Here is a 14,273-nt window from a genome sequence, read left to right on the forward strand (position 1 = left end):
GAAGGGAGTCTCCAGTAAGTCAATAATTATCAGATTAATCTTTATTTCTAGGCAGGATTGGCTTCCATAATTAGAGAACAATGCCTTATTCCCTTCAGGTTTCTCTGCCAGCAAGCCATAGACGCCTCCTCTTTGGCTTTAACGTTGCTGCGGCCTCTGTGATATTGATTGTGTTTTTGCGTGACTTGCTAATGTGGAAAGCTGTGTAATAAAGCACGTGGAGGGAGTCTCTAAAAAAGTAACAGATATGCGTGCATGGCAGATGTCCACGCGTGGGCTTGGATGACACAGCTGCCAGCTCAATGTTTTCAAATTCAGCTTTGCAGGAAGCCATGCATTATTCAACACCCAGCTGATTTTTATTTATAATTGAAAAAAATTAGCATGCAGTGCCTTTGCTCACATGGAAGCTTCAAGTATCGTCCGTGGGGACTGGCCTAATGGTCTGTATGAGGTGTTAAGTGGAGCCTACACTTTTAACTCCTCAGAGTTTAACAGGCTCTTAACTGGTTCCAATTTTGTCTAATAAAACCTTTTCTCAAGAGGTGATCCTGGGACCCTTCTTGCTTTAGAATTGCCCAAGGTGTTTCAAGAAAAACCTAAGTTCTGTATCCTATTAAAGAGCAAGTGAACTGGTGGTCTGGTGATGGAGTGACAGATGTGCAGTTCATTGTGTCTCTACCCATCTCATAACATAGGAGGGTCTGTGTGAGCCTCCGAGCTCAGAATACAGATTTGCCGGGGGCTGGAGAGATGGCTCAGTGGTTAAGAGCACTGACTGCTCTTCCAGAGGTCCTGAGTTCAATTCCCAGGAACCACATGGTGGCTCACAACCATGTGTAATGGGATCTGATGCCCTCTTCTGGCGTGTCTGAAGACAGCGACAGGGAACTCTTATATATGAAATAAATAAATCTTGGAAGGAAGGAAGGAAGGAAGGAAGGAAGGAAAGAGGGAAGGAAGGAAGAGAGGGAGGGAGATATGTAAAAACACAAAAGACCTCCTGCCAACTGCAATTTTGTTCACACACAAAATGGTAGAACTGTACCATGAGATAGCCCATCACTTAGCTTTTCATTCCCGATTTTGAGATATCCTGGACACTTTTTAATCATCATGCATGGCAATAGAAAAACCAGCTTCGAGGGACTGGAAAAACGTTTTGGTGGCTAAGAGCAAATCGTAGTCTGGCAGAGGACGTGGGTTGGATTCTGAGCACAGCCATGACAGCTTACACTTACCTGTAACTCCAGGGCCAGGTGATCCTATACCTTCTTCTGGTCTCTGCAGGTACCAGGCACACATTCAGTGCCCGCAAATACACGCGGGCCATCGTGTGCACCTATTTTAGAAGAAGAGCGTGTATTTCTCAAGTCTTACTTTTTCTAAGAATGAAATCTTCAAAGGTAGAAAACACTTTGTTCCCCGCTGCATCATTTGCTATTCCCAGAGCTGGTCGAGAGGCAGAGCTCAGAAGACATTTCCTCTGAAGATCTCACGGGGGAAGTTTTTCTTCCTCTCATCAATGTGGGTAAATGTCACCAAATTTAACGAGCGGTTGAACGCTAGGCAGCCCAGCTCCCAACTGGTGAAGGAACTGCGTGTGCATTTTCCTTTCTGAGTTGGCTTGCTACATTATTTCACTGCTCTAACGCCAGATTTATGTTTTTTAAAAAACACTGAGTACACGCTAGTAAAGTTGAGACTTGTTGAGGCTAGTTATAAAGGCCCTTTTCCTAGTCCTGTCTCCTGTTTGCTATTCTAGAATGTACCAGGCGATAGCAAATTAAGTCTGTTCAGGTGTCATTTCATGGTATCCATCAGAGGAAGCTGGAATCTGCAACAGGCTTCTGTTTCTCAAAAAGAAAGTAGGAAGCGTTGCACATATAACGAACGACCTTATAACATTAGTATTAGTCTAACTTATACTCCCGTCTCTGAAATGGGCAAGGAGCATATACATGAGTGATAGCCTGCTATTGTTTCCCTTCTGCCCTTTCTTTACTCCATGCAAAGCTGAATGACCCGAATGGTCTTACAGGAATTAGCTGTTTTCTTCTTTATGTGCCTGATTCGCTAGATGGAATTTTATTAGCTGCAAAGAGGAAAGTTACTTTTTATGTGGCACTGATGAAGCAAAGGTGCAAGGCTATTTGGTCACTTAAGGTTATAGCACGAAGCCATCTCAGATCTAAGGCATGCTAATTGCCAGAAGAAACTGAAGCCAAGAGAAGTTGACCTATTGAATGAGGTCCCACAGTCTAGATTTAAAACTTGAATGTTCTGATTTCCAATATGCACTGTCTAGTGCTTTAATTCCAGTCGAGTCTTTAGTTAGAGTTGCCTTGTTCCTTGAATGTTGGCCCTCGCAAAATGGAGGCTGAAGGTATCTCCCCTGTTTTGCCTTCTGTACAACCCGGACAGCGAGATGGTCAGCCGCAGAAGTCTGTCTTCTATGCTTCCCACTTGGTTCTCCATATGTTTGATTCTCCGTATGTTGGAACTGTGATGTGGGGACGGGTCCCACCCAGCTGACTTGACGGTTCAAACATTACAATGATTAGAGGACCAGCTCCACACTCTGGATGTGATGTTATATGGTTGGTCCAGCGATTTAAGAGTTTCTAAACAGTACCATTTATGGATGTTTAACTTTGTCAGGACTACACGTGGTCCCACATCCTGTTGTCTGCCTTCACGCTGGCTTCTCCACTTCACTGAGGGTCAGATATCAATGATCTTAGCATTCTTCAGAGCAGGGTTTATGGGCTGTGTGATCTCTATGTCTCTGGAACACACACCCACTATAATTCCCCACTTCCCAAAAATCCTGCATTTGCCCCAAGTAAAACTTGAATGCTCCCTAACAGGGCCTGTAAAATGGATCGGACCCCACTATCGAAGCTGCCTGCGTGCCTTTAAAAGCTCAGCCATTCCATTCAATACCTTGACAAGTGTTCTTTTCCCTTTAATTCTCTAAGCTTTAGTTTTCTCCTCTGTAGAGTGAGGAGTGCAATCTTTGTAGGGTTGATAAGGGGTTCAGATGAGATTATAGGTGGGGAAAGTGACACATAGAAAATAGTAAATAAGGTGTGGAGATGTTTTATTTGTGGTCATTGTCATTAGTACATCAGTATATTAGATTAAAACCCCCCAAAATTAAGTGAGCAAAATATAAATGTGGTCATCATTTGTACATCAATATATTAGATAATAAAACAAAATTAAGTGGACAAAATATAAATGTTGTTTTGATCATAACTTCCAAATATTCTCTTTCAAAGTGAGAATTATTGAACATTTTTATTTTTTGAGAATTTCATACATGAGTACAATGCATTTAGATCATATCTGAACTCCCGAAACTTTTCACGTGCCCACCCCCATTCTCCCAAATTCATGTCCTCCTCCTCTTCAATTGTGTGTGTGTGTGTGTGTGTGTGTGTGTGTGTGTGTGTGTGTGTGACTAGTATGTCGAATTGTCATTGCCCATATGCACATAGCTGACCAATGGAGCATGAGTAACTCTCACAGGACTCTTGTCCCTAGAGTAAACTGACTCAGCTTCCTCAGGAGCTGTCAAGGGCCTTTAGCTTCACTTTAATAGTTTTGTCAGTCAGTCTGTACCCCTCGAGAATATAATCCAACCGGACAGAAAGACTGATAGGCAGATGTTCCCCAGTTCCCCTGTCATCTCAGCCTGCAGTTACCATAGTGTAGATTACTTTTCTCCTGTGCTGTCTCTCCCTAAACAGTTTGGCCACAGAGAAAACCCTACTCACTTCTTCTTTCTGAAGAGACTGTTAAGAGTTGACAACCTTGGGTGGGGGCGGGGGCTGTAGAAGATAAGTTTTCTTTAAGGTCAACCCTTGGTGTGTTAACCACACCCTGGGCATATCCTGAGTATGGGCTGCTAATGAAACTGGACCCTGAATGTTCTTGAACAAGAAAGAAAGAAGAATGAAGTGGGTAGGGATGAGGAGTATTTCCTGGAGAAGTTAAATGGAAGAGTTAGGGTAAACATGATCAAAATGCACTGCACACACACATGAGAGTCTCTGAGAATTAATACACACTATTACTGTATTTCTAATAATATATACTATATATATATTATTAGAAATATATATATATATTAGAAATCCTACACTCATTCTGTCACTGCTTTTGAGGCTTCATGTTTTACCTTTTTCTTACTTCACTTCTATTAAATGAGACGTAATTAATTCTTGTTTTCAATATTTTTGCAAATATTTCCTGTATATCATTCGTTAATTATAGTTATTGCTGGCACTTCCAATAAATAATAAACTTTCCAGATATAAATCATATTTACCCAATCTACTGACAAGTAGAGAGGAAGCAATCAGCACATTCTGGTGAAATGTAGTGATTTTCTCCGGTTTTTCTGTCAGGACTAAATGTGAGGGGCCTTGTTATACTGAAGTCACAGTCCTATGCTTAAATTTTATCAAGCTAGAATTTTATAGTAGCTCTGTTAGTCCTCCCATGACACAGATAAGTGGCTGCCCTTTTAAATTCTTATTAATAAGAACATGTGACAGTCGTTCTGATCTGTAGCATTAATCTCTTTCTCAGAAAGGTGTAAGATTCTTCTGGTGATTTATCGATATAATTTTAATAGTAATGCTTAATTCTTCTACAAGTGATTTTTTTTAATCTCTGGAAGAATATGAGCCTATGCATTTATTGTTTTTCTTGTAATGAATACAAAGATTCCCTGGAGAATAATATAATTTGTTATAAAAGTCTTAGATTTCACTTAAACTCTCAGGAGGATAATTTCATTGTTCATGGCATCTTTTTGAAAACAGTGAATTGTGTTATGGCTACTTGGATGCCCAATTAATATGTATTTATTTTTATAAAGCATTGTTTCCTCTATTATATTCTCAAACCAGAATTTTAAAAAAAGAACCCAGGCAATCTTAACCATGTTAATTATTGTCTGAGTTTAACACTGGTTACATTTTAGAGTCAGGGATGGCTGTGCAAGGTCATTTTAATTTAATATCAGGTTTAAACCGGAATTCTGTAACATTTGTAACGTTTAACTAGTGACACACTGAATCACTTAAGTGAGAAGTAGATGAAATCTAAAGCCCAACTTTTTTCTCTGGGACTGAAAATGTTAAGATAGAACCGAACTGTGTCCCATAGTCACACCATTTCTCTGGAGAGTGTTTTAAATGTTCCTATTTTAATGATTAGAAAAAAATTGTCTTTAGTGTTGGGGTCTAATGTCTGACTCAAGCATAAGTTCCATTCTATCAAATGAGAAGATAATGTGGGTTGATTCCAATGCAGTTGGAGGGCCCTGACTCCTGAGTGCTTTGCAGCGGGATAAGAGCAGTCATAGAGTATGTCTAGATGACTTCCTTAATTTTACTCATTTAGCCTTAAAGGAAGTAATCTTTAACCTTTAATACTGTTAAGGTGGTTACATTGGAGAGGAAAACATTCACTTCCCGATCCAGTATGTACAGAAGAGAAGGTGAACTCACTTTTTTCCCATCCTAGAATCTGATTAACACAAGAACCCAGCCACATAAGGTTGAAGTCTTATCTGTGTAGTCTTAACACCGGCAAAGCTGCTGTAAATTAAACTAAAATGCTTTCCAAGCATTTAATATTTAAAACCAAGTTCTTCATAGTGTCAGAGTTAATTTCCTTAGATACTACCAACACTGTATTAAAAATTCCTAAAAGTGGACCTTTCAATAAATGCTTTCTGGGTATTTATAATGCCTTTGTGTTTTGAAAAATCTCTAACCACACTGACAAGTATTTTGATTTTATAATTGGTATGAATTGGCCCAAACCAATTTGCTCCTTATAGACCATCTGATTAGCCAAATAAGGTCTATGATGTTGGGACTGATCACAGCCAGATTACCATTCTTTATACAGTAGCTCCAATGTTCTACGAAATTAGTATTTGACATCAACATAATGTATGCTTTTCATCACAATTTACACCAGTCATCCTCACAACCACTTAACCACACTCCGTGTTGGTGGCCTAATCATCTAAAAGCTGCAGGAGCGAGAACGTGTGTGCATTGAACTTAAAGTCACATTTTTACTACGTAGTCTTATACTTTGTCAGTCCTACTTTAGGGTAAAGAGAGGTAGCTGTGTACATGAATTATGAGAATGGACGAGGGTAAAAAGGCTAGGCATCCTGATAGAGGCTGGAGCATATGTGAGATTTGACAAAACCGTAAATGGGCGATGTATACTCCCAGTGTTTCTGGGCTTTGGGGACTCTGATGAAAGTAATTAAATATCCACTTTCGTACATACTTAAGACCCACTTAGAGCCCATCTGTAAGTTCCAGAGTTGGTTACTCAGGATGGAATAAGGACAACTAAACCACAGCCAAGACGAGAAGGGAACAATGAAAGTCAAGCATCTGCAAACTATTGAAAACGTTTCCTTTTCGGGATGATTCATCTATCTGTTCATCAGCCTAGACATCTCTCATTATAAGGCTTCTGCCCTTATTTCCAAAGCTAACTTCCAAGGGCACAGTCTTAACCATATCACCCCATGCTTATAAACCTTCTATGACTCACCATTGACGGTAGCGTCAATTTCCGGCCTTTTCTCCTATTTTGACAAGCAAGTGTGACAGATGATGGGTGCCATTCATTGGAAAGCTCCATTGCATCCGCTGGCATGCCCAGGGTTATTTGCGGACTCAGGCACGTTAGCTGAAACTCTGCCCCACTTCTGTCTAACCTAAGACAGCCTCTTGCAGCACATTTGAGAGAAAACGACACCGACGTGTGGTCCAGTATATCTCACACTAAATTATTTCCGAAATCTGTGCTTTTCTACTATGCAGAAAGTACTTGCATCATGCCTTAAAATTAATTATGGTATAGATCAGGGCACTACCAGAAAAAGGAAACCAGTGGTCTCCTTGTTACATCTGGGTTCTTCCTGTGGTACATCACACATCTTCCTGCCTGAGTTATCTCTGACGGTTGGCTTGTCCTATAGCCATGCTTGCCACAACCAGCTGACGTAGGATTCATCTCCCATACTAGGCTTCTAAACATACTGTAGTTATAACATCCTCGCTTTTTTTTTTCTTTCGGACATAAATATTCTCTTTCAACTCCCAAATTGCCCTCAGCCTCAGCTCACCCATGCTTAACTTGACACAAAAGCACATTTATTTCTGCCAAGTCTAGGTGAGGTTCTGAAGAGATAGTCAGTCCATGCTATGCCAGCCAAAGCCTCAAGACAGACTAAGAACTTCGGTGTCCTTATGCTCTTTCCTGTCCCAAGAATTAAGGTCCTCTTTTCCCTTATCGAGAAAGTCATCTTACTATTTGCATTCTTGCTGTCTTTTTCTTTTCATCAAGGGCAAAAAACGTATTTTATGTTCACAGAGTTTAGTGTAAAGAACATACTCACCTGTTGAAAATGTTTTTATTAAAAATCCTGGGTAGATGTTAGCTTTTTTGTTAACTTACACAAAAAGCTGTGTGTAGAGAGATAAAGTTATTTTCATGGACAGGGCCCTTTTACAGAATTGAAGAAGAATGTTTATGAGTCTTATATCGGCACTCTCTCAAGGGTCCAGGTTCCTATTATACAAGCTCTGTACTTCGCTTCTTCTGCCAGCCTTTGATGCCTGCTTTTGAGGGCTTGACTGCATGTTGACACACTCTTCAGAAAGCCGGGGGAAAAGCAGGGGAACTTAGATTGCTGCTTTGATGTTTCTGGGGATCTCTGTTGAGGCATTTGAGAAGGGAACATGAAGCCGTGATCCAATAGCTTTCAAGGTTATCTTAATAGCTACCTATTATCAGGGCACATAACACGTTTTATGGTAACCGTTCATTCATGAGCTGGTGTATGACCTGGATTAACACAAATGAACTCTCGAGTGTTCTCTGAAGACTGTGTTCTTTAGAATACAGAGTAGGAATAATGGAGTCAGAAGCAGGAATCATTTGTCAGTCAATAATAGAGTTGTCAGTGTTGCCTTTTTGTCAAGTTAGAAAACAATGACAGAAAATTGCAACCTTGATAGGAACACTGAAGCTAAGACAAATGATATTGCTGTCTTACACAGTTCTAGGTGTAATGGATATTCAATAAATAGCTTATCCTAGAAACTGCTTACTATTGATCATCCAGATGTTATTCTGATGGATGGATGATAGGTAGGTAGGAAGGCAGATAGATAGATAGATAGATAGATAGATAGATAGATAGATAGATAGATAGACAGACAGACAGACAGATAGACAGACAGAAGGACAGATGGACGGACAAATGGACCAATGGATGGATGGACCGATATAAGAGAGAGTAATACATTGAAGGATTGGCTTTTTCTCATTCCTGCTATTTATTTCTGCTTTAAAACTATACGTTAAAACAATGCCTTTGGGCTGCAGAGATGGCTCAGTGGTTGAGAGCACTGACTGCTCTTCCAGAGGTCCTGAGTTCAAATCCCAGCACCCATATGGCAACTCACAGCTGCCTATAATGCCAAGATCTGACACCATCACACAGACATACATACAGATGAAACACCAATACATGTAAAATCAGTAAATTGTTAAAGAATACCTTCACTGTTGGCATAGCTTTGAAAGAAATTAATTTATAGTTAAGAATCTCATCAAAGTTGGCTTTTTGATAACTTAGGAACTGTCTGCTTTCACTGCTGTTTTAACGGTGGGAAAGGAAGCAGAAGGTCTCAGGACAAGTCCAGCCATTTGATCTCATGCGGCTGCCGTGCATGTGCATGTGGCCTGTTCTCTGCTCGATTCTGGTTTCGCTCAGTGTCTTTGCATGTGTTTTTGTGCCGGTTCTGAACCCCTGCTTCTGTTTTCATGCTGAACCCACGTGTGGATTTCTCTTTTAGATTTCCATGTGGAAGAAGCACTGGACTGGCCTGGAGTGTACTTGTTACCAGGCCAGGTTTCTGGGGTGGCCCTGGATTCTAAGAATAACCTAGTGATTTTCCACAGAGGTGACCATGTTTGGGATGGAAAGTAAGTAATTTTTTTTCTCCAGAATATATATGAAAATACTATGCATTCCTGTCCATTAAATTAAGAATACTTTGGGGTAAATTCTCATTTCAGTCTTTCACTTTGGTTCTCCCAAAAACTGTGAAGAAGTGTGGGTATATCTGTCTGGAAACACGAAAGTTCGATGGCTCTCCTCATGCGACATCACTAACTAGTGATACGTAGTAGCTGGATTCATGACTAGTGTTGTGCTGGGCAATGCTCCAGCCCCATTATAGCATCTCTGATTATTTCTCCCCTTACACCTGTCTCTACAATTTCGAGAATGACCGTGAGATGTTTGCCTTACATGGCCATTTTATTCTACCTATTTCTGATCGTGAGTTTTATACAGACAGCATATGATATTTCAACATACAACTACAGTAAAGAGCAGAGGAGAAATTCGTGCATGTTGCGTCTTGTCCTTTACATCTGAGTACAGAGTTGGCCACTTAATCGCTGGGTGATGCTGCCCCCAGTGTGTTTCTAGCACACCCAGTTGTATTTTTTTAAGTGTGTCCCCAAAACGCAGTACATTGTTTTGATTCTACTACTAAGAGGTGGATTTCCACCGGCTAGTTTCTTAATCGCAAATTTACACACGGAAGTAAAATTTTAAGTATGTTTTCAACAAATCTTAATGCATATTTGTCTTTCCCATGTACAAGTGTAGAAGCTCATTGGGGAAACTGGGGATCTGCCCCTCCTTTTATGAGCTCTTGTTTCAAATTGCGACAACTCACCCTGTCAAGCATACGTAGATGAGTTCTTTTTATGCAGTTGAATATGAAATTTAGTCCACATTTCAAAACAGATGAAGACTTTTACTGCTGTTTAACTGTCCTTTCTAGTTGTCGCACAAATTGACTATCACGAAGCTATTTCTTGGAAGCCCAAAGCCAACAATGGTCTCAGCGTGCCCGTCATGCGCTCCAGTACATTGGCTTGGTGGTTATCGGGCATCTAATGGTATTTTAACAAGTGCGCTTAAAAGCAGGCTATCACTACTCATTGTGCCACAGCCTGAATTTTAATGAATATTGCTACGTTTTCCGCATGGATTTCTTACCACATTATGCCGGACAAGAAAATTACAGCATCATTTTCTCCCATGGAGACAGTCTCATCTGGCAAAAGCTAGAATTGGACAGAGTCCAGGTTCCCATTTTCATATCATATTCACCCCAAGCTGGAGTAGCTCAGTTGCAGAGAAGGGTCAGCAGATGCCAAGCCTGGAGAAGGAGCCAACCCAGGCCTAGGAAAGAAGAGAGTGTTCTCCATCGGGAACATTCTTTCCAGCTTGTGTGACAGTCCACACAGTAAAGCGGCTTTTTCCACCTCCCTGGCATTCATTTCGGTACCCAGAATCATGCAGGAGTGCATTCACCTCCAAGCGCCATTTCCGTGTGTTTGCCGTGGGAAATGGCATCAGTAACTGAATGAATGCTGTTGAAAAGTTAGAAGAAAGTGATGGCTTGACTCACTATGTTTTGCCTTTCTCCGAAGCTTTATTTCTTACATATAAGAATATTTGCGAACTGGAGAGGTGGCTCAGTGGTTAAGGGCACTGACTGCTCTTCCAGAGGTCCTGAGTTCAATTCCCAGCACCCACATGGTGGCTCACAACCATCTGTAATGGGGTCTGATGCCCTCTTCTGGTGTGTCTGAAGACAGCTACAGTGTACTCACATAGAATAAATAGAAAAAATATTTGCAGTTTCTCTTTTGTGGCATTCTCTGCTGGCCACAGCTAACTTTCCCATTCATAATTTCGAAGACTTCTTCAGGATCCCTCAGATGTCAGCTTCCAGGCCCTTCCTTCTTTATTATTCATGAAGAAGATCAGAAGCAACAGATAACTCTGTATTGGGTTTTTGTTTGATTTTGTTCTTTTTGTTCTTGGTTTGGATTTATTCAAAGAAGAACCTTAGCTTCTGTCGTTTGCATGGCCATGCACGGCCACCCTCCCTGTGTGTATTAACTGGTATAAATTAGAAATTAGTTTTTCTTCATTGCGCTAAGGGATTATATGCGTTCCAGAATGTATGCGCACTGATGAGATGCTAGAACTTAAAGGTGGCCTGAGCTTGCCTTCTTACTGCTGCACCATTCACCAACTAAAACAAGGTCTTCACCTGATCTCAGCCGAGAAGCCATGGGCCAAATCTTATGTTCATTTTCCTTCAAATCTTCCCTGTCCAGTTTCTCAGCACAACCAAAGGCTAAGCCCCACAAGGCAAACCAAACCTAAGTTGTTTTTTCTCCTGGTTCGGAAGTGAACCCAGAGCTCTCAGCCTCTAACACTCAGCACCCAGTGCTCCTTTGAGCTATTGCAACAGCTATTGCCACTGTCCTGTCCTGACTAGCTGCACCCTGACAGCCCCCTCAACCCTCGCCCTTCCACTCAAGCTGTTCTAAACCACTATGCCAACCAAGATGAAATTAATAAAAACCCTAAGCCAGTTTCTTGCTTTGATTTCCACTTTCCTCCTGTCCCCAGCCTCAACCTGGCTACTTTTAAGATGTCTCTTAGAGCAGAAATAGGAAGCACCTGTTGCCAGCAGGGAATAATGCCTGCCCTAACACTGGGGCAGCTAGCCCCCTTTAGTCTTTCAATGCCTCCCAGCGGGAGTGAGGTAACGCTTACCTCAGGAAGGCTGCTCCCCATCCTGTCCCTCAGAAGGCACTGCCAGAGTCAAAGGCTCCTTTCTGAGCCTGTCCTTCCTTCATCTTAACTGTGGTTGGGTAGCATCTGGGATAACTCAACAGAAACCCTTGGCTAAACTGGACATCTCGGCCCTGATTTTCTGGGATTTAACGTTGTGTCCCTGTCATTTGTGGTTTCCCCACATGGAGTTGGAAGGGGTTTTGGAAATTTTTCTCTTATGCTACTGAAAGGAAAGAAAACAACAAAACCTGTGAAAGGGAAAGAAATGATCAATTTGTGTACGTGAGAACGTCAAGGGCATGGTAGCCCAAGCTATATCGACACGATCCGTATTAGCATTTTATTATAATACCAATCTCTAGAGAAGGTAGTTTACATTCCGATAGTCCGACCGAACATCGTAAGGTGAGTTTTGTGGCATATAGTATGCCTTCTTTATCCATTCTTGCAAATACCGGATTTTGAGGTCCAAAATGATGGATCAGCGAAAGAAAAGCCAAGGCTTCCCTAATATGAAATAAGATACCATTCACTGAGCAACATCAGAGCAAATAACACCGAAGGGCTTGATGTTAGCTGCCAGTGCATGTTTTCTGTGGATTCTCTGGAGTTGTACCATGTTGAACTCTTTCCAGTGTTAAGGAAACCCCTGTGTATGCGCATGCTTTCCAACTCTGAGGCCTTTCCAGAGAGCATGAGTTCTTCCTGTGCCAAACCCAGATCTGAGTCTTCCCTTATCACAGTAATTCACAATGGGCTTTTCTCCTGTTTTTCTATGTCTTTACTTTCATTTTGGAAACAGAATGTTCCCTAGGTCCTCAACCTATTTTCGTGATGGTGTAGTAATTTTAATCTGAGAGCAGTCTGGCTTCCTGTACCTTCAATGTGGCTGCATTACCTCGTGTATTAAATGCCACTAGTGATACAATTACCCTTTTTGCTGTGTTTCCTAGATGTCTAGTGCCAAAGGATTAGCTTCACTGTGGAAGTCTGCCTGTGTGTGTTTGTATGTATGCTGTGTGTGTCTATCGGTATCTGTGTGTTTGTACATGTCTACATGTGTTTGCACACATGTGTTTGTATGTGTATATGTGTCTATATATGTGTGGGGACATATGTGTGTATCTGTGTGTTCATGTGTGCATGTGCGTGTGTCTGTATGTGTGCGTGTGTGTGCATGTTTGTGCAGTGCATTTGCTCATGTGTGCGTGTGTGTGTGCGTGTGTGTGTGTGTGTGTGTGTGTGTGTGTGTGTGCCTGTGCTGGGGGGGTTAGGATATAATATTTTAACTCTGGCCTAAACAATGCGGTTCAAACTTACTGAACCATTCTAAATTTCCATGTATCTGAAAGAAAGCTGATTTCTAGGAAAGGACTGCTTCCGTGTTCTCTCCCTTCCTGGCATACTGCAATCACACAGCCTGCAAACGCCCTCTTCATCCACACTCAGGCCGCTCTTTCTGCATCTTCGGTTCACCGTTCGCCCCCCTTCTCCCCCTGCGCAGTGAGTTGGGGCCATGGAAACTCCAGTCCAATGAGGTCAGTCTCAAAGAAGGGCAGCCATGTTTACAGAGACAGGTGACCGTGACTTTGCCTTGGTGCCTGCTTCATAACTTCAAGATAACACATCAAGAGATCTGCCCTGGCGTATCAGCAGTGCCTTGTCTAAAACAGAGTGGGAATTTTAATAATTGCCTAACGTTGCTTAGTAACTGTGCATTTGGTTACGTCACCCGTGGCCAGTGGTAGTCTTGACTGAACAGTCTAGAGCCCTGGACTCTTGATGTCTGATTCTGTATTCTCTTAACTGCTTATTGGGGCCCCCAGCTCTAGGTCAGTCTGCATACCAAGTGGCTACACTGCTTCCTTTGTCTTCCTCTTTTCCTCATCACAGAGGCTTTCCAAACCAAGTATGCACTCAGAGTGCATTCAACATAATATTTTAAACACACCCCCACTTTAGGGGACCTTATAAGCTGCTCCCCTAACATTGAAGGCACATTTTTATTTATTTGCTCAATAGAAAACCTACGGTTCTTTTCCCAGTTTCTTAATTTATGTAATTACAACAACGCACTGCTTCTTTCTTCATGGTATTACTTATTTCGCATTCCCTTAATTTTGACTGATGGCGCCTGCGTTTATTTTCTACTTCTTCTGGCGCTCCGTCTGTGTGTGACTATGGAAGAGCATTTCTTCTCAGGCTGATCTAAACTGTTTGATTAGCTGCTAATGTGCAACACCACTAATGGGGAATTCACACCGTTAGAATAAAGAACTGGATTCCAGCCCACAGGCTACGGCTCCGTCTTTGCAACTGAGTGCTTTTTCAGAGAGGCACACGGCATCCATCAGCGCTCCGGGCACTGTGTGAAATGTGCAGGGTATTATTATGCCCCGTGAAAAGTTAAATGTGGTTGAAATAAAGACTTCTCTGCAGTACAGAAGGGGGGAGCGGCTTTAAAACACTAAATGATCAGTTTGCTATAGCAACGATACAGCCAGCTCTATAATCTGACGTCCATTTGTGAGCTGTTCCA

The 14,273-nt window shown here is 41.7% G+C and overlaps 1 protein-coding gene across 1 annotated transcript in view; it reads left to right on the top strand.

Moving 5' to 3' along the window:
- Positions 1–14,273, top strand: part of Pam (peptidylglycine alpha-amidating monooxygenase) — a 259,796-nt gene that overhangs the window by 215,610 nt on the left and 29,913 nt on the right. The window contains exon 17 of the mRNA XM_032901702.1: positions 8,916–9,045. Coding sequence (XP_032757593.1) covers positions 8,916–9,045 — 130 coding nt within the window. The remainder of the gene's footprint in view (positions 1–8,915; positions 9,046–14,273) is intronic.

The sequence above is a fragment of the Rattus rattus genome, chromosome 4, assembly GCF_011064425.1.
Source record: "Rattus rattus isolate New Zealand chromosome 4, Rrattus_CSIRO_v1, whole genome shotgun sequence".
NCBI lineage: Eukaryota > Metazoa > Chordata > Mammalia > Rodentia > Muridae > Rattus > Rattus rattus.